Source organism: Mesoplodon densirostris, chromosome 12, assembly GCF_025265405.1.
Source record: "Mesoplodon densirostris isolate mMesDen1 chromosome 12, mMesDen1 primary haplotype, whole genome shotgun sequence".
In the NCBI taxonomy this organism is placed as follows: domain Eukaryota; kingdom Metazoa; phylum Chordata; class Mammalia; order Artiodactyla; family Ziphiidae; genus Mesoplodon; species Mesoplodon densirostris.
The window spans coordinates 99870240-99894433 of NC_082672.1; the positions used below are offsets into that span (position 1 = coordinate 99870240).

The window sequence follows — 24194 nt, forward strand, 5'->3', positions numbered from 1 at the left end:
TGTTTGTTGGCAGTCTGTATATCTTCTTTGGAGAAATGCCTATTTAAGTCTTCTGCCCATTTTTGGATTGGGTTGTTTGTTTTTTTGTTATTGAGCTGCATGAGCTGTTTATAAATTTTGGAGATTAATCCTTTGTCAGTTGCTTCATTTGCAAATATTTTCTCCCATTCTGAGGGTTGTCTTTTGGTCTTGTTTATGGTTTCCTTTGCTGTGCAAAAGCTTTGAAGTTTCATTAGGTCCCATGTGTTTATCTTTGTTTTTATTTCCATTTCTCTAGGAGGTGGGTCCAAAAGGATCTTGCTGTGATTTATGTCATAGAGTGTTCTACCTATGTTTTCCTCTAAGAGTTTGATAGTTTCTGGCCTTACATTTAAGTCTTTAATCCATTTTGAGCTTATTTTTGTGTATGGTGTTAGGGAATGATCTAATCTCATACTTTTACATGTCCCTGTCCAGTTTTCCCAGCACCACTTATTGAAGAGGCTGTCCTTTCTCCACTGTACAGTCCTGCCTCCTTTATCAAAGATAAGTTGGCCATATGTGCGTGGGTTTATCTCTGGGCTTTCTATCCTGATCCACTGATCTATCTTTCTGTTTTTATGCCAGTACCACACTGTCTTAATTACTGTAGCTTTGTAGTATAGTCTGAAGTCAGGGAGCCTGATTCCTCCAGCTCCTTTTTTCGTTCTCAAGATTGCTTTGGCTATTCGGGGTCTTTTGTTTTTCCAAACAAATTTTGAAATTTTTTGTTCTAGTTCTGTGAAAAATGCCAGTGGTAGTTTGATAGGGATTGCATTGAATCTGTAGATTGCTTTGGGTAGTAGAGTCATTTTCACAATATTGATTCTTCCAATCCAGGAGCATGGTATATCTCTCCATCTGTTTGTATCATCTTTAATTTCTTTCATCAGTGTCTTATAATTTTCTGCATACAGGTCTTTTGTCTCCTTAGGTAGGTTTATTCCTAGATATTTTATTCTTTTTGTTGCGATGGTAAATGGGAGTGTTTTCTTGATTTCATTTTCAGATTTTTCATCATTAGTGTACAGGAATGCCAGAGATTTCTGTACATTAATTTTGTAACCTGCTACTTTACCAAATTCATTGATTAGCTCTAGTAGTTTTTCGGTAGCATCTTTAGGATTCTCTATGTATAGTATCATGTCATCTGCAAACAATGACAGCTTTACTTCTTCTTTTCCGATTTGGATTCCTTTTATTTCCTTTTCTTCTCTGATTGCTGTGGCTAAAACTTCCAAAACTAGGTTGAATAAGAGTGGTGAGAGTGGGCAACCTTGTCTTGTTCCTGATCTTAGTGGAAATGGTTTCAGTTTTTCACCATTGAGGACAATGTTGGCTGTGGGTTTGTCATATATGGCCTTTATTATGTTGAGGAAAGTTCCCTCTATGCCTACTTTCTGCAGGGTTTTTATCATAAATGGGTGTTGAATTTTGTCGAAAGCTTTCTCTGCATCTATTGAGATGATCATATGGTTTTTCTCCTTCAACTTGTTAATATGGTGTATCACATTGATTGATTTGCGTATATTGAAGAATCCTTGCATTCCTGGAATAAACCCCACTTGATCATGGTGTATGATCCTTTTAATGTGCTGTTGGATTCTGTTTGCTAGTATTTTGTTGAGGATTTTTGCATCTATGTTCATCAGTGATATTGGCCTATAGTTTTCTTTCTTTGTGACATCCTTGCCTGGTTTTGGTATCAAGGTGATGGTGGCCTCGTAGAATGAGTTTGGGAGTGTTCCTTCCTCTGAAATTGTTTGGAAGAGTTTGAGAAGGATGGGTGTTAGCTCTTCTCTAAATGTTTGATAGAATTCGCCTGTGAAGCCATCTGGTCCTGGGCTTTTGTTTGATGGAAGATTTTTAATCACAGTTTCAATTTCAGTGCTTGTGATTGGTCTATTCATATTTTCTATTTCTTCCTGAGTCAGTCTTGGCAGGTTGTGCATTTCTAAGAATTTGTCCATTTCTTCCAGGTTGTCCATTTTATTGGCATAGAGTTGCTTGTAGTAATCTCTCATGATCTTTTGTATTTCTGCAGTGTCAGTTGTTACTTCTCCTTTTTCATTTCTAATTCTATTGATTTGAGTCTTCTCCCTTCTTTTCTTGATGAGTCTGGCTAATGGTTTGTCAATTTTGTTTATCTTCTCAAAGAACCAGCTTTTAGTTTGGTTGATCTTTGCTATCGTTTCCTTCATTTCTTTTTCATTTATTTCTGATCTGATCTTTATGATTTCTTTCCTTCTGCTAGCTTTGGGGGTTTTATGTTCTTCTTTCTCTAATTGCTTTAGGTGCAGGGTCAGGTTGTTTACTCGAAATGTTTCCTGTTTCTTAAGGTGGGATTGTATTGCTATAAACTTCCCCCTTAGAACTGCTTTTGCTGCATCCCATAGGTTTTGGGTTGTCGTGTCTCCATTGTCATTTGTTTCTAGGTATTTTTTAATTTCCTCTCTGATTTCTTCAGTGATCACTTCGTTATTGAGTAGTGTATTGTTTAGCCTCCATGTGTTTGTATTTTTTACAGATCTTTTCCTGTAATTGATGTCTAGTCTCATAGCATTGTGGTCGGAAAAGATACTTGATACAATTTCAATTTTCTTAAATTTACCAAGGCTTGATTTGTGACCCAAGATATGATCTATCCTGGAGAATGTTCCATGAGCACTTGAGAAAAATGTGTATTCTGTTGTTTTTGGATGAAATGTCCTATAAATATCAACTAAGTCCATCTTGTTTAATGTATCATTTAAAGCTTGTGTTTCCTTATTTATTTTCATTTTGGACGATCTGTCCATTGGTGAAAGTGGGGTGTTAAAGTCCCCTACTATGATTGTGTTACTGTCGATTTCCCCTTTTATGGCTGTTAGTATTTGCCTTATGTATTGAGGTGCTCCTATGTTGGGTGCATAAATATTTACAATTGTTATATCTTCTTCTTGGATCGATCCCTTGATCATTATGTAGTGTCCTTCTTTGTCTCTTCTAATAGTCTTTATTTTAAAGTCTATTTTGTCTGATATAAGAATTGCTACTCCAGCTTTCTTTTGATTTCCATTTGCATGGAATATCTTTTTCCATCCCCTTACTTTCAATCTGTATGTGTCTCTAGGTCTGAAGTGGGTCTCTTGTAGACAGCATATATATGGGTCTTGTTTTTGTATCCATTCAGCCACTCTGTGTCTTTTGGTGGGAGCATTTAGTCCATTTACATTTAAGGTAATTATTGATATGTATGTTCCTATTCCCATTTCCTTAATTGCTTTGGGTTCGTTATTGTAGGTATATTCCTTCTGTTGTGTTTCTTGCCTAGAGAAGTTCCTTTAGCATTTGTTGTAAAGCTGGTTTGGTGGTGCTGAACTCTCTCAGCTTTTGCTTGTCTGTAAAGGTTTTAATTTCTCCATCAAATCTGAATGAGATCCTTGCTGGGTAGAGTAATCTTGGCTGCAGGTTTCTCTCCTTCATCACTTTAATTATGTCCTGCCACTCCCTTCTGGCTTGTAGAGTTTCTGCTGAGAGATCAGCTGTTAACCTGATGGGGATTCCCTTGTGTGTTATTTGTTGTTTTTCCCTTGCTGCTTTTAATATGATTTCTTTGTGTTTAATTTTTGACAGTTTGATTAATATGTGTCTTGGTGTATTTCTCCTTGGATTTATTCTGTATGGGACTCTCTGTGCCTCCTGGACTTGATTAACTATTTCCTTTCCCATATTGGGGAAGTTTTCAACTATAATCTCTTCAAATATTTTCTCAGTCCCTTTCTTTTTCTCTTCTTCTTCTGGAACCCCTATAATTCTAATGTTGGTGCGTTTAATGTTGTCCCAGAGGTCTCTGAGACTGTCCTCTGTTCTTTTCATTCTTTTTTCTTTATTTTGCTCTGCATCAGTTATTTCCACTATTTTATCTTCCACCTCACTTATCCGTTCTTCTGCCTCAGTTATTCTGCTATTGATCCCATCTAGAGTATTTTTTATTTCATGTATTGTGTTTTTAATCGATGCCTGATTCATCTTTAGTTCTTCTAGGTCCTTGTTAACTGTTTCTTGCATTTTGTCTATTCTATTTCCAAGATTTTGGATCATCTTTACCATCATTATTCTGAATTCTTTTTCAGGTAGACTGCCTATTACCTCTTCATTTGTTAGGTCTGGTAGGTTTTTATCTTGCTCCTTCACCTGCTGTGTGTTTTTCTGTCTTCTCATTTTGTTTATGTTACTGTGTTTGGGGTCTCCTTTTTGCAGGCTGCAGATTCGTAGTTCCCGTTGTTTTTCGTGTCTGACCCCAGTGGCTAAGGTTGTTTCAGTAGGTTGTATAGGCTTCCTGGTGGGGGGGAGTAATGCCTGTGTTCTGGTGGTTGAGGCTCGATCTTGTCTTTCTGGTGGACAGGTCCACGTCTGGTGGTGTGTTTTGGGGTGCCTATGGCCTTATTATGTTTTTAGGTAGCTTCTCTGCTAATGGGTGGGGTTGTGTTCCTGCCTTGCTAGTTGCTTGGCATAGGGTGACCAGCACTGTAGCTTGCTGGTCGTTGACTGAAGCTGGGTGCTGGTGTTGGGATGGAGATCTCTGGGAGATTTTCGCTGCTTGATGTTATGTGGAGCTGGGAGGTCTCTTGTGGACCCGTGTCCTGAAGTTGGCTCTCCCACTTCAGAGGCACAGCACTGGCTCCTGGCTGCAGCACCAAGAGCCTTTCATCCACCCAGCTCAGAATAACAGGGAGAAAAAGCAGAAAGAAAGAATTAGTAGAAGAAAGAAAGAGAGAGGGAAAGAAAGGAAGAAGGGAAGAAAGGAAGGAAGGAAGGAAGAAAGAAAGAAAGGAGGGAGGGAGTGAGGAAGGATGGAAAGAAAGAAGGAAAGAAAGGAGGGAGGGAGGGGGCAATGAAAGCAAAAGGAAGAGTGAATGGAAGAAGGGAGGAGGGAGGGAGGAAGGAAAGAAAGAAAGAAAGACAGGAGGGAGGGAGGGAGGAAGGAAAGAAAAAGAAAGTGGAAAGAAGAAGGGTGGGAGGGAGGGAGGAAAGAAAAAGAAAGAAGGAAAGGAAGAGCGGAGGGAGGGAGGGAGGAAGGGAAGGTAGGAACAAAAGAAAGAGCAGGTAAAGTAAAATAGAGTAAAGTATGAAATATAGTAGCGTTATTAAAATTAGAAAGTAATTATTGAAAAAAAAAAAAAAAAAACGGACCGATAGAACCCTGGGACATATGGTGGAAGCAAAGCTATACAGAGAGAATCTTACACAGAAGATTACACATACACATTCACAAAAAGAGAGCAGGGGGAAAAATCAAAAATCTTGCTCTCCAAGCCCACCTCCTCAATTTGGGATAATTCGTTGTAAAAAGAGGAAAAGGGCAAGAAGTCTGAAATCTTGCTCTCTAAGTCCACCTCCTTACTTTGGAATAATTCGTTGTAAAAAGAGGAAAAGGGGGGAAAGTCTTAAATCTTGTCCTCAAAGTCCACTTCCTCAATTTGGGATGATTCGCTGTCCATTCATGCACTCCACAGACGCAGGGCACATCAAATGGACCGTGGAGCTTTAATCCGCTGCCTCCGAGGCTGCACAGAGAGATTTCCCTGACTCTGCTCTCACAGCTCCCGGGTATCAGCCTTGGACCTGGCCCCGCCTCTGTGCGTAGGTCGCCGGAGGGCGTCCGTTCTTCGCTCAGACAGGACGGGTTTAAAGGAGCCGCTGATTCGGGGGCTCTGGCTCACTCATGCAGAGGGGAGGGAGGGGCGCGCAGTGTGGGGCGGGCCTGCGGCGGCAGAGGCCAGCGTGACGTTGCAGCAGCCCGTGGCGCTCCGTGCGCTTTCCCGGGAAAGCCGTCCACGGGTCTCGGGACCCCGGCAGTGGCGGGGTGCACAGGTCCCCCGGAAGGCGGGGCGGACAGTGACCCGCGCTCGCACACAGGCCCCGCGGCTGCGGCGGCGGCGGGCGGCGGCAGGCAGCGGCGGTGGCGGGCCGCGGGGGCGGCGGCGGCAGCGGGCCTCGGCGGCGGCGGCGGCGGGCGGCGGCAGGCGGGCCGCGGCGGCGGCGGCGGCGGCGGCGGCGGCGGGCCGCGGCGGCGGCGGCGGCGGCGGCGGCGGGCCGCGGCGGCGGCGGCGGCGGTGGCGGCGGCGGGCCGCGGCGGCGGCGGCGGCGGCGGCGGCGGCGGGCCGCGGCGGGCGGCGGCGGGCGGCGGCGGGCGGGCCGCGGCGGCGGCGGGCGGCGTCGGGCGGTGGGCGGTGGCGGGCCGCGGCGGCGGCGGGCGGCGGCGGCGGCCCACGCCCGTCTCCGAGGTCCACGCCTTACCCGCGGCTCGCGCCTGTCTCCGGCGCTTCCCTAAGCAGCCCTTTTAATGCCCTCTCCTCGCACACCAGGAAACGAAAGTGAAAGTGAAAAAAGACTCTTGCCTCTTCAGCAACTCCAGACCCTTTCCCCGGACTCCCTCCGGGCTAGCCGTGGTGCTCTAACCCCTTCAGGCTCTCTTCCTGCCGCCAGCCCCAGTCCTCTCCCTGCGCTCCGACTGAAAGCCGATACCCAAGCCTCAGCTCCCAGCCCCGCCCGCCACGGCGGCCGAGCAGACAAGCCTCTCGGGCTGGTGTGTGCCTGAGGGCACCGATCCTCTGTGCCGGAATCTCTCCGCTTTGCCCTCCACACCCCTGTTGCTGTGCTCTCCTCCGCTACTCCGAAGCTTTCCCCCTCCGCCACCTGCAGTCTCCGCCCGCGAAGGGGCTTGCAGTGTGTAGAAACCTTCCCTCCTTCACGGCTCCCTCCCACTGGTGCAGGTCCCGTCCCTATCCTATTGTCTCTGTTTATTCTTTTTTTCTTTTGCCCTACCCAGGTATGTGGGGAGTTTCTTGCCTTTTAGGGGGTCTGAGGTCTTCTGTCGGCGTTCAGTAGGTGTTCTGTAGGAGTTGTTCCACGTGTAGATGAATTTCTGATGTATCTGTGGGGAGGAAGGTGATCTCCGCGTCTTACTCTTCCGCCATCTTCCTCCGGCTCCCTCCTATGGTTTTCAATACCAAAAACTCAACCTCCAGGAGGGCTAAAGTCTAATTTGTACTCCAAACCAAGTAGCAGTGCAGTTCGCTACTACTGAGGCTGAATCCATAAAGACTTACAGACCACGACCAGAAGACAAGTTATTATATATAATACCCTAGAAGGTCTGAAACATAATTATCATATACATAGCTGGTCCTTCAGAGCTTTTTACCTATAACATATTTTTTGATGAAAATTATTTAATGTACTGGAGATAACTGTGACTTACTGATCAAATATTTGAATACTTATACTTACCTGGGATTTCATTTCTGCTGAAAGAAAAAGGAAGAACAGGACTCACCTAAAAAAATAAAAAACAAACTTTAGAAATGAAAGTAAAAATCTTATCACACACTCTCACTTTTGGAAGCAGCATAGAGGGGCAGTCAACGGTAAAACACTGGTGAAATAGGTCAAAACTCTAGGCCAAAAATCCATTATTATTATCGTCAGTGACAGTACCACAACTGTGCCCTTCATAATTAATAAGTACTCCTAAGAATCTTCATTTGGCACCAGATGATGTGTTGAAGAGAAACACTCTGGGAGGTTGTGAATCACACTTGGTATTTTGTTAGCCAAGTTACAGGAGAGTTTTTAAAGTGGGAGGAAGGGAAGAAGGAAACGGACCAGAAAAAGAATTGATGCAATCATCTACAAACCAACAAAGCACTGAGAGTTCCAAACGTTATGTCAGACACTAAAGTGACTGATATAGGCTCAAGTGGTTTATAAAACCTATAAAAAGACTACACCAGCAAAGTCCCCATTTATCGGTAGAGTTCAGAAACTAAAACAAGGAATATTTTAGCTTAAAACCTTATCTCAAGAGAATCATATACACTTCACATGAATAAAAATACCTGAAACCAAACATTTTTAAAAGCTCCAATACCCAAAATATAAAGAAAAAAATTAATTCAGAAGACTCAATCAATCCATGATAATCACAAAACGGTTGGGCAATCTCTATCTCCCTTCCACACTAACCATCCATCCCCTGGGAGACCAAGGGAGATCAGACCTTCCAGACTTACCTTCCAGACCCTCCAGACACCTGGCTGCTGCAAAATTCGATGGAGACTCCTTGTGGAACAGCAGTTTCGCATCTCTTGGGTCTCTCCCTATTGTGATCATGCAGGAAGCAAGTCTGTCTGTGCTATTTCTTATCATTGTCTGTCACCCATCTGCACCATGATATTGAAAAAGTAGTTCCCTTTCCCCCAGAAGGTTGAGGCTCAGCTACAGGGATAATTCTCCTGGGCACACAGTCGTTATGTAGGCCGACTCAGTGACTTCAACAGGCTTAATCATGTGATCAGGTTTGTTGCCAGCTGCATAATGCTCCCACATCTGTAGATAGAGCCGCTCTAGTTCCATTGTGTATTGTTTGGTGTTGAACAGAGGGCTAGATGTTCTCTGCTTCCAGACTTTGCCACGAATTTTCTTCAGGTATTCGAGATCAGTTGCCAGTTTCACAGCTATCTCTTCATATTCTTGCCTATTTTTAGCAATCAGCTCAAGACAGCCTAAACAAGTGAGCTGGGAACCTGCAACTCGGGAAGCAAGAGTCTCTCCTGGCATAGTCACCATGGCGGTCCCTGCCCAAAGGTCCCTGTGGTGTGGCCATTACAGAGTGGAGTGTCCAAGCAGACATCAGCCAGCTGGCCTCTCCGAACATGTTCCTCTTTAGGAGCAACAGGGGAAAAAATGCTACGGTTCGGGGGAAGGCCCACATTTTGTGTGTACTGTTGAATATTAGCTTCTCCTGCTGCTGGAAAACGCAACAGCCACAGTACACTATTGGGAACACGCTTCAGAATATTTGCCCACATCTGCAAAGTAGATGGGTCAATTTTGTATAACTGATTAAAGTTACAGTACACAATGGCATCTTCCGGTAACCCGTACTGAGAACGTGTGGTTACAATAATGGTACGGGGAACCTCCTCTCCAGTGGCAGCCTTATTGTTGATCAGGGTGGTTGCCAGGCCATTGCTAATACTGAATCCATTCATTGGAATCTGAATTTGTCCTCTGTTAATCATTTCAATAACTGCTTCTGCAACAGTATTCATAGGAATGACAGGCATAGTAAGAGCTGTATTACTGCTGTCTGCGTTGTCTTCTCCATCAGGACATTTCATCTTGACTATTTGCACATCTGATAGACTATCAAGAAATGCTTGGAGGTCGATGCCATTCAGCACAATCCGATTGTCATAAAGGTGCCCATTGGACTTAAAATCGATGACGGCTTTTTTCTTCAGGTGAGGGAACATATTAGCATGATCTCCAATAAAGAACGTATGGGGCATATAAGCCAGTTTCTCAGAATACTGCTCAGCAACTTCAGCAGGTGATGTTTCCTGATCAGTGATGATATAATCCATGAAAAGCATGCCACTGGTCCCAGGGTACCCCAGCCACATTGCCTGAATAGGAGCTGGCCTGAGAGCAAAGAGTTCATTTCGAGCACCCCTGCTATAACCATTCATATTTACAAGGATGTGTATACCATCTTGATGGATGCGATCAGCTGCTTTCCCATTGCATGGAATCTGAGGAAGATCAGTGAAATGATTGGCTTCTGCCATCACCTTCGCTCGGCAGTTTGTGCCATCATGTGGGCTCAGGGCATAACAGAATATCTCAAATTTATCAGAATTGTGCATGTCTGGAATAGACTGCATAAGGTGAGAAGTAGGATGGTTCCCAAAGTCAGAACTCACGTATCCTACATGCAGTCGACTGTCACTGAGCTTCAAGTCTTTTGGATGTTCATATGGTGGTTTATGAAGGGCACTTATATTAGCCAAGCAGAGGTTCCCATGCCTCTCAGCAATAGCCTTTCTGAAGCCATGAGGAAGAGGATAGAGCATACTATGATGAGGCTGCACAGAAGGCAACCTATTCTTCTCCAACTGGTCAGCCACAATGCTGACCAACTTCTTCATTCGCTCATCATAGTCTGTCCAATCACAGACAACCTGCAGGCAATGAGCCAAATTACAATAAGCGTCAGGAAAATCAGGTTGAAGCTTCAGAACAGTGCGATCAGAAGCAATTGCTTCTGGAATATTCCCTGAATCCTGGTGAATGGAAGTCAGATTGCTGTGGGCATCCGCAAATGCAGGGTTGATCTGAACGGCACGAGTATAACACTGCAAGGCTCCCTGAACATCCTGCATCTCCCATAGAGTGTTTCCCATATTACAGTACGCATCAGCAAAGGTAGGACTGATTCGAATAGCCTCCTTATAATGCATCAGAGCTTCGTGCCGTTTTCCCTGCTGCTTCAATACACTTGCTAAATTTGAATGGGCATCAGCAAAGTCTGAGCAGAGCTCTAATGCTTTACGATACAAGCGAACTGCCTCTTCACTGTTTCCCTGTTCTCCTTTGATATTGGCTAGGTTATTCAGAGAGTCTGCATGGGTGGGACACAGCCGGAGAGCTGTATGATAACAATCTTCTGCTTCAGCAACACTGCCCTTCTCTTTGAGAGCATTGGCTAGGTTGCAGTAAGCATCAGGGAAATGTGGTTGCAATTCAATAGCTCGCCTGTGGGTGTCTATTGCCAGATCCACCAGGCCTTGCTCGTAGTATACACAAGCCAGGTTGCCATGTACCACTGCATGATTTGGACTCAAGCTTAGGGCACGAAGGTAAGCTGCCACAGCTCTGTCAAAAATCCGTGCCTCATTGAAGACATTTCCTGAATTCATATAAGCATCCAGAAAATTGGGGTCAAGGGTGACAGCCTTTTCAAAGTGATGAATTGCAAGCCAAATCTCCCCTTGTGCATTGAAAACACAGCCAAGATTACTCCAAGCTACTGCAAAGTTCGGTTGCATCTCAATTGCTTTCAAATAACATGCCTTGGCTTCTTCTAAGCCACCCAGGGCTTTGAGCAGGTTCCCCAGGTCACTGCGAACACAGTACAAAGAAGGATTGTACTGAAGAGCAGAGATGTAAGCTTGTACTGCCCCTTCCATGTCGCCTGCTGCTACCAAAGTGGCTGCCAGGTTAATAGAACCATCGATGAAATCTGGTTTGAGACGCAATGCATGCCGGTAATGCTCAATTGCTTCCTGCAACTGCCCTCTTTCCTTGTACACTTTCCCCAAATTTAAATAGGCTTCTGCCAGAAGAGGGTTCTGTTTAATTGCCAGAGTACTAAAGTGGGCAGATCTGTCCAGCCTTCGACACTGGAAGTGTATAGATGAAAGCAATAAAAGTACACCAGTATTGCCTGGCTCTTGTCTCCAGAGCTGCATGCAGTGTCTCTCAGCTGTCTCAAAATCTCCTGCCTGATATTCTCGATGTGCCAGCTCAGCTAACCCTTGGAAGGAAAGCATACGTTTCGTTAGTTCTGTGCTCTCGGACACGTTGCCCATGGAAGACGCCATCTGGAGCTTCTGGAGAGAGTGAAAAAAGGGGGTAATGGAGTCCCGCTGCCGCCACTACTGGCAAGAATGTTTCTAGTGGTAGCAAACACGAGCGCAGCAGCCGTACCACTGCTTTGGCACGCGTAAGCAGCGGCAACAGTTACAGGCACCGAACCTTAGGAACTCTGGTTGGCCATCTACCTCTCATGCTCTTGAAATCTTAATTCTTAACCCTACCCTCTTCCACCATTTTTCTCCTAATCAGGGAATAAAAATTACCTATCCATTTGCCTTAGAAGAAATCAAAAGTCAGTAGGCCAAACACTTTTTAAAATGTTGTTTTCTGTCCAGTTGGAAATGAAATACTTGATTGACTTTTCTTCATCATTCATATAGTCAACGTGGAAAACATTAGGGCCATGAATTTCAATACAGTAAGATGAGAAAATTTTAAATTGGCCTTCCCAAACCACTAATAAGTAAGCGATGTTGTATAGAATGCTAAAATCTTAGAGACTGAGTTTGATATTTTAAAAGTTCTGCAAACATTAGCTAATTTCTCCTCATCAAATTTCTCATGCCTCAAACCTGAGTATTACTTTTTAAAAGATAAATTTATTTATTTTTATTTATTTATTTTTATCTTGGCTGCGTTGGGTCTTCAGTGCTGCGTGCAGGCTTTCTCTAGTTGCGGTGAGCAGGGGCTACTCTTTGCTGCAGTGTCCGGGCTTCTCATCACAGTAGCTACTATTGTTGTTCCACAACTCTATGGGTTCCTTTTTAGGTCCTACAAAGAACCCTAGAAATTAGTTCAGGTAATTATAGGTTTTTGCAAAATTGTCAAATGTGAGATATTTTAATTTCCATCAGGTAAGTCCAACGTCTATTTCTTTGTCAATTTTCCTTCTATCATATTCTGCTATGTTGGATCATATTGGATTGGTCACAGGCTTTTTTGAAATCTGGCTAAGGAGATGTTTTAAGTGAGGCTATTATGTGATTTTCAGACACCACCATATGTAATTGACTATATAATATCCCATTACAGGAATAACTTTCAGTACTCTTACTGACTACTCTACTGACTTAACTAGCACAAGACACAGAAGCATAAGGACAAAAACAACCTTACAATATAGCCATGTCTTGCACTTCACAGCTCTCAAAGCATGTGCGTGTGAAGAAGAAAAAAAGAACTGAAAAGTATAAAACCAGAAGTTATTCTGTGGAAAATTATTTCAATCATCAGGCATGTGAAAGATAAGTCAAAGATTCAGTTTTCTTCAATGCTTAGTAAAAACGGAAATTTCCTTCTGTCAAGAATATACTCCAGGGCTTCCCTGGTGGTGCAGTGGTTGAGAGTCTGCCTGCCGATGCAGGGGACACGGGTTCGTGCCCCAGTCTGGGAAGATCCCAAATGCCACGTAGCGGCTAGGCCCGTGAGCCATGGCCACTGAGCCTGCATGTCCGGAGCCTGTGCCCCACAACGGGGAGAGGCCACAACAGTGAGAGGCCAGCATACCGCAAAAAAAAAAAAAACCCAATATACTCCAGGGGCTTCCCTGATGGCACAGTGGTTAGGAAGCCACCTGCCAATGCAGGGGACATGGGTTTGAGCCCTGGTCCGGGAAGATCCCACATGGTGCAGAGCAACTAAGACCGTGTGCCACGACTATGGAGCCTTTGCTCTAGAGCCCGTGAGCCACAACTACTGAGCCTGCGAGCCACAACTACTGAAGCTTGTGTGCCTAGAGCCTGTGCTTTGCAACAAGAGGAGCCACCGCAATAAGAAGCCTGCACACCGCAACAAAGAGTATCCCCCAGTCGCTGCAACTAGAGAAAGCCTGCGCACAGCAACGAAGACACAACACAGTCAAAAATAAATAAATAAATAAATAAAAGAATAGACCCCATCAATAATGTGTGTAATGGAATGGTGTCAATGAGTATTTTATCAGAATTCCTGTAATGCACAAACCTATAGCAGTACTGAAATCAGTAATGCATTTATAATAGTAAATATTTATGAGGAAGTAATCCATAGAGGTTTTCTCAAAGTTAACATTGAACATTAATGCGACATTATCAATAATAAATTGTGATGCTGAAATAAACTTTTCTAAACTATTAATAACTAAAAGCAAACTCTAATCAACCATGTGAAAAGAAATCTATGTCTATAAACTACAAAGTTTATTTCTTAAAATTTTATTTCTAAAACACATAAACTGTCATATGAGGAGGCAGTTAAAGAATATATAGCTACAAGAGTGGGGAAAAAGTTTTATAGAGACACATCTGGCAGCAGTTAATTTTCAAATGTCATTTTTCTAGATTTTGTGACACCTACAGTATTGATATTTGAAAGCATTAAAAAAATTGTATTTTGAAGATTTGCTACTTCCAGGTAGAGTAAAATATTTTGAAGCAAAACAACATTTCCACTGAGAAAAATTTTAAAAGCCAAATAAAATAGTCAGCATTCAATCAAAAAGCTCTAGACATACCAAGAGATAGAATCATATGACTAAAATTCTAAGAAAAGAACAGATAATACACAAATATTTATATACAATATTGTGTATATTTATCAGGAAAAGTCTTTATCAAGAAAAGACTTTAAAATCATCAGAATTAATATTACATTTTATTTATTTGTATATTTTATTTATATATAGATATTTATATAAAGAACTTAAAGATAAAGCCCTAGTTAAGGCAGTGACCAAAGCAGTAGCAGTGGGAGTGAAAATAAATGGTTATATTCAAGGATATTTTGTCAGTAAAAGTCCAAGATCAAATGTCTGACTGCATACATGGGATGGATAGACGGAGTGGGAAAAATCAAAGTGAACTATAGAGGTTCTAGTGAAGATGGGGTTGCTATCACCCAACCCAAGGTGTTGCGATCATCCCCAAGGTCTAGGAGACTCAAAGGGAAGGTCATGGTCGAGGAAAAGTTAATTGCTGGGAAAATAAGACTCCCAGTCTCTCCATCTCCTTATACTAGTTTTTTAAAAAAACATCTTTATTGGAGTATAATTGCTTTACAATGGTGTGTTAGTTTCCACTTTAAAACAAAGTAAATCAGTTATACATATACATATGTCCCCATATCTCTTCCCTCTTGCATCTCCCTCCCTCCCACCCTCCCTATGTCACCCCCCTAGGTGGTCACAAAGCACAGAGCTGATCTTCCTGGGCTATGCGGCTGCTTCCCACTAGCTATCTATTCCTTATACCAGTTTTGTTTTTCTGCTCATATACGTAGCAGCATTTCATTCAAGGGGAAAGTCATTGATCTGACTGGTCAAATTAAACACCATAGTTCAAGGCACATTTACAGTGGTTAGTTCCTCCACAATTTAGAAAGTAACGTTCACAGTTTCCCTCTTCCTACACTGTGGAACACATTGGCCATTCCTCCAAAGTTTCCACTCCATAGAGTGGACCAGAGATGACGTCAGCCCAGAACTGAGAGCTTGGCATGAGATGGTGTCAACCCCACCTAGAGCTCTGGCATAAGTTATGACCCAACCCAGCTCTACAGAGAGTTCTGCATGGAATCTTGTCTCAGCCATAATAATGTGATTCTGTTTTTCATTTGGTTTTCTTCTTTGCTTAACTTTCCCTGGCCACTCTGACAAACAAAATTTCAGGCAATCCTGGGCGACTCACTAACTTTATTCCATCTAATGTTATCCAGATTCCCAAGAAAATTACTAACTATAAAGGGGGAAATTTGGAACATGGTGAGTTTTAGGTGCCTGAAATATACAGGTAACTGAATCCAGTTAAGTAGCAAATTATTTGGATCTCAAATATGCCAGTAGAAGAGCAGACTAAGCTCAATTTAATGTACTCTTACTGGAGACACATGTAAATTCTGGGTCAGTTTTGAAAATGTTAAAATCACATAGCTGAGATTAAAAGAAAGAAAGGAACACCTGCATGTTTCAGAAAGTAACAGAGAAATTAAATCCAGAGAAATAAGAGCAGACTGGTGTTTATGGGTTCCGTTCCTTAGTATAGGCCTTATGTACATAGGGGCTGGAGCTAGAAATCTAACATTACCTTGAGGCCAGGAATTTAGACTCAGGATGGAACAATATGGAGAAGTTAGTACAGATATCCTACAGAACTTTCATGAGGAACTGCTTAGTCCATTAAGAGGGCCAAGGGAGGTGGTGAGGAAGATTGATATTTCTTGAAATCCTTCAGGTACAGAAAACATCAACACCTCTGAAAAGTAGGCCTGTCCTTCCCAGAGTTGTGATGGCCAGGTTGTCACTAACCTGTAAGGCCCTGTATGAATCAGAAACTGCAAGCAGAGTAATTCAAAGAAAACCAGATGCAGAATGGGTGTGGCAATAAATCCTAGGACCCTATCAGAAACAAAATTAAAACCACTCTAGAGGGAAATTTTAACAAACCAGGGCAGAGAGTATCCTAACCAGAATAAAATAATAATTCTGAGGAAGTTACTTTACTTATTTAAGTAAGATTCAATGCATTCCCATGGCCAGGCCCTTTTGAAGAATTCTAAAACATATACAAACAATTCATTTACATCTTATATATCCCACCATCCAGAGCAAAATTCACTTAAGAACTGTACTGGTGGAAATTGGGCAGCACTATGGAGAAAATAAAATGTGTTTACCATCAAAAAACATGAAGGTAAGAAAGATAATGTCTAATTTTTTAATTATCCTGTGGTTTCTTGAAATCTTTTGGAAACCCAAACTAGAGAAACCTAGGAGGAAATGAAGATTTAAATATTTAGAGATTTATCAACTCATCTATAAAAGCTTTATTAATCTCTTCTTTTAATAACATTCCTGAGAGGTATAAATGTGTCCAGTGATAGGGTTGAATAAGCCTGAGAGAATTTCAATTGTTTACTATTCTTGGTCAGCTCTTAAGACCATTCAGGAGCATTTTGATTTTCATGGCCTCATCCAACAAAAGCAGGATATTTTACAGAAAGTCCTGGTCCACTTTTTGGCTTGCTTTTGTGTTTATGCTTTTGGTTTTTTCACATCAGGCGGTACATTAGGCTACCTATTGCATACTCCCTCATTCATGCATGCATTCATTCAAACAATATTGACTGAGTTGAGACATTTAATTAACACTCAATAAATGATGTTTAGATGAATGAATGTGCTTTCTATCAAAGTAAGTGTAAGTACTGAGAAAAATTACAGAATGTATGATCCCAGCCCCACAAAAGCTTATAACTGTGTTGAGGATATAACATATGCGGATGAAATAACTAATATATCATATTGGACAGTGTCTAAGTTCAAAAATGAGTTTTTATAAATAATCAGAGCCTAAGGAGCACAAAGAAGGGACAGTTCATTATGGGTTGAATCTATCAATAAATGTACATTTCAGATGAGATTTGAGATTGACCTCAAAGAAGAGGACTTAGATATATGAACAGAGAACAAAAGAGGCATGGTGATAGCATGTGCATAGATAGTGTGGCCAATATTTATGTTCTTCATTAAAGATAGTCAGAGATAACCCAAATGTAACGGTTTCCATGGGTCCATTCTCAGTATCCAAAGAAAACGGCAAATCCTATCTTAGTAAAACTAATGAAAAACACAGTCTTTAACAAAGAGATTGTGAAGGAAAGGGGGAGAGAAAGGCTTGCATCCCACACCACACAACAAAACTTATTGAATTATTTGTTTATCTCCCTCTGAAAATTTCCTCTCCCTCTCTCTGTACGCGTCTCTTCTCCCACATCTGGCCACACTCTACCAGCCACCTTTCCAGATCTTTCCAGAACTCTCCATCCTAGTTTCATTAGGCCACAATTTCAACATCTCACAGGTCTCCAGGATGCATCCCCATCACTTATTCCACAAAGACAAACAAAGGACACTTCTCAGGATCACGTTTCTTTGAAGGAAGAGGTCATGAGGAGTGATTATAAATAATATAAGGTGGAGGGCAGTGACTTAGAATACCATATTTCACCTTAGAATGTGAATACAGGGAACTTTGGGAAACTAGAAAATCTAGAAAGGATTCACTGATAATTATTTATGTTCAATGAATAATATAAAATGTAATAACATGGCTAAACTCTGACAGATTCACTTTTTCAAAAGTTGCTTTCACACACCTTCACTATTGGGATGTTTGATAAACACACCTTTCCTTCTTTACTTTCTTCTTTCTTTGCAGATACTGGCACCAAACTTTCAAACGATAAGAACCTTCCCATAAGTCTCTTGCCAGGCAAGATTAAAGTATAACAATCCAAACAAAGTTTTGAAGAAGATAACTGCTTGAAAGCACAGGAAAAGAGCTGGGTTTCTCTTATTCAACAGTCACATAATGAGTAATGTGCGAATTGGTTTAAAAAGTCTCTCTGCATGAGGGGCTAAGGTTAAGATTAGAACTTCTGAGGCCAGAAGAGCAAAATGACTACAACAATCCACATATTTTCAAGAGCTGCCCATTGGATGTGAGGGATTGATTTTTTCCCATTTTTTTTTCAGCAACCCAACTGGTGTCTTTATTAAACGACATAAGAGAATACAGTGTGGCCAAGAAGGCTTAGATTTCCTTAGCCCCAAGTCAGATATTCTCCAGTGACTGTCCACTCAAATGAAAAAGAGAGATTTACAAGAGGAAACTGGATACAACTGAGTGTACTTTAATTTTACCTGAATTATTTGTTTTGTTTTCAATTCTCCGCTGAAGTGCCTACATTAATATATTTTTAAGAACATTTCCTTAAGTTGAAGTATTCATTCAGTATATTCATTTACTATAATTTAGAAAAGCCAAATGATTTAGGCAAATTCATTTCTATATTGCCACAACAGTGTATTGTGAACTAAATGACACCTGGCAGTTCTTTTTTTTTTTTTTTTTTTTTTTTGCTGTACGCGGGCCTCTCACTGCTGTGGCCTCTCCCGTTGCGGAGCACAGGCTCCGGACACACAGGCCCCGCGGCCATGGCTCACGGGCCCAGCCGCTCCGCGGCATGTGGGATCCTCCGGGATCGGGGCACGAACCCGCGTCCCCTGCATCGGCAGGCGGACTCTCAACCACTGCGCCACCAGGGAGGCCCAACCTGGCAGTTCTTTACTCAGATACTAACTCAATTAGAAGGCAGAACAAGGATACCTACCCATTCAGGGAAGGAAAGGTCACTTAGCCTCTGTAGCTTAGGTCTCTTATCATCACAGTAACAAATTGAAGACTAAAAACCATATGATCATCTCAATAGATGAAGAAAAAACTTTTGAAAAAAATTCAATATCCATTCATGGTAAAAACTCTCCAGAAAGTGGGCATAGAGGGAACATACCTCAACATAATTAAGGCCATATACAACAAGCTCATAGCTAACATACTCAATGGTGAAAAGCTGAAAGCATTTCCCCTGAGATCAGGAACAAGACAAGGATGCCCACTCTCACCACTTTTATTGAAGGTACTTTTGGAAGTCCTAGCCACAGCAATCAGACAAGAAAAGTCAATAAATAAAAGGACTCCAAAATGGAAAGGAAAAAGTGAAACTGTCACTGTTTGCAGATGGCATGATACATAGAAAATCTGAAAGACACCATCAAAAAATTATTAGAGCTCAAAAATGAACTTGGTAAATTTGCAGGATACAAAATTTATATCTAGAAATCTACTGTATTTCTATACACTAACAGTGAACTATCAGAAAGAGAAATTAAGGAAACAATCCCATTTACAATCGCATAAAAAAGAATAAAATACAGAAGAATAAATCTGCCTAAGGAGGTAAAAGACCTGTACTCAGGGAACTATATGACACTGATACAAGAAGTTAAAGATGACACAAACAGCTGGAAATATATACCATGGTCACGGATTGGAAGAATTAATATTGTTAAAGTGACCATCATACCCAAGGAAATCGACGGATTCAATGCAGTCTGTATCAACATATCAAGGGCATTTTCCACAGACCTAGAACAAATAATTTTAAAGTTTGTATGGAAACACAAAAGATCCTGAATAGTTAAAACAGTCTTGAGAAAGAAGAACACAACTGGAGGAATCATGCTCCCTGGCTTCAGACTGTGCTACAAACCTACAGTAATCAAAACAGTATGGTACTGGCACAAAAACATCGATCACTGGAACAGAATAGAGAGCCCAGAAAGAAACCCATGCACTTATGGTCAATGAATCTATGACAAAGGAGGCCAGAATATGCAGTGGAGAAATGTCTGGGCTTCCTTAGGGATGGTTTCATCAATTAATTTGTTTTCTTAAATGGACCATACTTTTCCATGTCTTTGTATACCTTGTGATTTTTTTGGTTGAAAATTTGTCTTTCAAATAGTATAATGTGGTATCTATGGAAATCAGATTCTCCCACTTTCCCAGGGTTTCCTGGGCTTTTGATTGTTGGAGGCTGTAGTAGTCTGTTTGTTTAGGGACCTTTCCAAACTATTTTTGCAATGACTGTTTTCCTTATTGTATGTACGCACTGAAGTCTCTGTTCCTTTAGTTCATGTTTAGCTAATGTTTTGACAGAGATTTCCTTGAATTCCTGCACCTAAAACAAACAAAAATAAATACACACAAGCACATCCACATGCACACCCAAAACCACACACCTCTGCCCATTGTGCAGATTGCTGGATCACTCCTTCAACATTTAGCTGACCTGCATTGAGCTCAGGGCTCAGCCCAAGGTAAAAGCTTAGAGACTCCTCTGGTGTTTTCAGAACATGCATCTTATCTCGAGTATGCATGTGGGTTTCCTAATTTCTCTGGACACATGTGTACTTTTTGTAGGTTCTAATTTCCCAAAGAATCTCCCCCAACTTTGGCTCCTGCATCTTCTGTGGTCTATTGTATTTCAATGCACAGTCTTCTGCCCCAGCCACCTGTGCTTTGTTAGTTCACCTTGCACTTTTTTTGAGCATTGACCACTGCTTTTCCAGACTGTGTTCCAAGTTAGCTAAGACAGAGATAAGCATCTTGTGTCAGTCCTTCAGGTAGCTCCCAGACAGGTTAGAACAGATACACATAATAATCTGAGAGTACGGTCTCCTCTGCTCCCTCCTGAAGCAGGATTGAGGGTCCCATACTAGGAATGGTCTGCTGCTACTTTAAGACTATCACTGCATTAAGACTCCACCACTTTAACACCATCACTACACTAACAGTGAATGGGGCAAGGGCAAGTAAAAATGCCACAAAGCTTTCCTGCCATTTTCAAATTGCCTCTTCCCTGGTTCACTATGTGTTTGGTTGCTATAAATCTTTGGCTGATTTCAGGACTAAGAGAAACTCAAAGAACCCCACAGCAAAAACCAGTATAATCAAACTCTCAGAAGCCAAACGACACAGAAAGAATCTTTTCTCCCAAAGGAGAAAGAAAAAAGAAATTTGTTACGAAGCAGGGATCCTCAAAAAGATTAGAGCTAATTTCCTATATGAAACCACGGAAGCAAGAGGCCAGACATATTTAAAGTGCTGAAAGAAAAAAAAATTGTCCACCAAGAATTCTATATTTGGCCAAACTGGTTTCAAAACGTAGGGAGAAATTAACGCATTCCCAGATGAACAAAAGCTGAGGGCATTTATTTTACAACTTCCTACCACTGCCCTATGAGAAATGCTAAATTGAACCTTCAGGTTGAAATGAAAGGATACTAGACAGCATCTCAAAGCTGTAGAAAGAAATAGAAATCTCCAGTAAAGATAAATACATGGGCAAATACTAAAGCCAGTATTGTGTTATTGGCTTGTAGCTCTACTTTTTATTTCTTACATGATTGAAAAAACAAATGTATAAAATAATCATAAATCCATGTTATTGGGCTCACAAAGCAAAAAGGTGTAATTTGTGACAATAATAATGTAAAGAGGAGGAACGGAACTGTAGAGGAACAGAGTTTCTGTGTGCTACTGAAGTTGGTTTCAATTGAAATTATATTGTTTTAACTTTAGAATGGTAAATGTCATCTTCTTGATAACCACAAAGAAAATATCAATAGACTATATGCAAAAAGAAATGAAAAGGGAATCAAGAGTTCACCACAAGAAAATTGGCTAAGCACAGAAGTCACTAATGGAGTAAATGAGGGGCAAAAAATGCATAAGACATACAGAAAACAAGCAGGAAATAGACAGAATTAAGTTCTTCCTCATCAGTAATTTTTTTTTTTCTTTTTGCGGTATGTGGGCCTCTCACTGTTGTGGCCTCTCCCGTTGCGGAGCACAGGCTCCGGATGCGCAGGCCCAGCGGCCATGGCTCACGGGCCCAGCCGCTCCGCGGCATATGGGATCCTCCCAGACCGGGGCACGAACCCGTATGCCCTGCATCGGCAGGCGGACTCTTAACCACTGCGCCACCAGGGAGGCCCGTCATCAGTAATTTTTGAAAAAGTAAGTGGATTAAGCTCTCCAATAAAAAGATAAACATTGGCAGAATGGACTTTAAAAACAACCATAATCCAAGTATATGCTGTCCGCAAAAAACTCACTTGATTTCAAAAGTCACAAGTTGCTTGAAAGTTAAAGCATAGAATAAAATATCCCATGCAAATAGTAACAAAAAAAGAAAGAAAGAGAGACAGAAAAAGAAAGGAAGGAAGGAAGGAAGGAAGATAGATCTGGGATGGCTATGTTACTATCACACAAAATAAACTTTAAATCAAAAACTATCACAAGAGGAAAAGGAGGCCACTATATGTTGATAACAAGTTCAATCTATCAAGAAGATAGAACACCTATAAACATATATGTACCAAACATCCCCCAAATATGTGAAGCAAACATTGACAGAATTGAAGGAAGAAATAGATAGTTCTAAAATAATAGTTGGAGATCAATACCTTGCCTTCAATAATGGAAAACACATCTAGACAGAAGATCAGTAGAGAGGTAGGGGGACTGAATAACACATTTAACCAATTAAACCTAACAGCCGTATATAGATCACTCCACTCAACAACAGCAGAATACACATTTTTCTCAAGTACACATGGAACACTCTCCGGGAAAGACCATATGATAGGCCACAATACAAGTACCAATACATTTTTAAGAAATTGAAATCATACAAAGTATCCTCTTTAGCCACAATGAAATGAAGGTAGAAATCAATAACAGAACCATTGATAGCCATTTCCCATCATGCCTGCCACACATGATATAAAGCAATGAAGGGAAAAACATAATTTCCCACTTAGAAAAGTGGGAAAGAGGACACACCGTTGACACAGAGTGTGTGCTGTTTCCCATTGTCAGGGCTAGAAATAAATTAGCATCATTTATTCATTAGTGTGTTAATTTCTTGGTCAATCATTGGGCAGCCAGTGTTTCTGCCTGATGGGAAGATTTCCTATACTCAGTGTTGAGTGGAGCCAACCTTGAAAGGGACATTTTAAAGGATTATACTGTGATGGGCTTCGCAGTACCCTTCCTCCTATGCCAGTATTTAGGCTGGGGTATTTCCATGGAGTGTGTACAATCGTAGGCCCCAGTTCACCAGAATTTAGTTTGACTTGTTCTGTTAATACATTCCCTCAGTACTTTGTCTTTTGTATCCTTTTGCATTTACTTCATTCTTTATTATCACTGCGAAACAACTTTGTTTCCTGTTCAGATGCCAAAAAGTGGATATCAATACGTCCTGAGTTTTACACATCACAGATCAGTTTTGGATATCAGGGACAGAGACAACAGCTATTTGCAATGACTTTGAGACATACTTTGAACATGTGATTAACATGTTGAGTGTTGAAATGTGTGTCGAGCTCATTATACGTGCTCTAAAAGGTTTCAAACTGCAAATATTTAAAAATCTCTATCTTTGAATAGTTTTCCTGTGCTGTCCCTTTGTGTCAGACTGTTAATGTGCAGTCTGGCACCTTCAAATAATGTGGCTTTGTAACCAATTATTTACATGTTGTTTTATCCACGGAGAATCTTTTTTTAAAATAAATTTATTTATTATTTATTTTTGGCCATGTTGGGTCTTTGTTGCTGCACACAGGCTGTCTCTAGTTGGGGCGAGTGGGGGCTACTCTTCATTGTGGTGTGCAGGCTCCTCATTGCTGTGGCTTCTCTTGTTGCCGAGCACGGGCTCTAGGCGCTGGGGCTTCAGTAGTTGTGGCACGTGGGCTTCAGTAGTTGTGGCTCATGGGCCCTAGAGCACAGGCTCAGTAGTTGTGGCACACGGGCTTATTTGCTCCGCGGCATGTGGGATCTTCCCAGACCAGGGCTTGAACCCATGTCCCCTGCACTGGCAGGCGGATTCCCAACCACTGTGCCACCAGGGAAGTCCCCACACAGAGACTCTTAAGGTCAAAACATACAACTCGATTAACTACACTTCCTCCTGTTCACATTTCCCTCATCTTTTCTTCATCTTCTGTCTATGTTTCCTTGGCCTTGTTTATATTAAGTGCTTTTGCCATTATATTTGATTGTATGTATTCCGGTGAGTTACCACAATGCTTTATGGGACATGCTAGGATATAAATGCATTTAAGTTATATGTATGTATATATATATATATATATATATATATATATATATATATATATATATATATATATATATATACATATATATACACACACACACATATATATGTAGTTTGCTTGAGTGCAGTGTTTTTTGTTTTCTGTACTGAATTCATTAGCATGGGTCGGTATAATATTTAGCATAGGTCGATATGTAATTTGTAAACTAATAAAGTCTTAAAAGTGAGGGAATAAGTCTTTCAAATTT

General features: G+C 41.5%; 1 protein-coding gene across 1 annotated transcript; it reads right to left on the reverse strand.

The window, feature by feature from the left end:
- Positions 1 to 8624: 8624 nt before the first annotated feature.
- LOC132499905 (UDP-N-acetylglucosamine--peptide N-acetylglucosaminyltransferase 110 kDa subunit-like) lies at positions 8625 to 11450 on the reverse strand. The gene has a single exon (XM_060114571.1). It carries the CDS (start codon positions 11448 to 11450, stop codon positions 8625 to 8627), a length of 2826 nt encoding a protein of 941 aa, XP_059970554.1.
- Positions 11451 to 24194: the final 12744 nt, after the last annotated feature.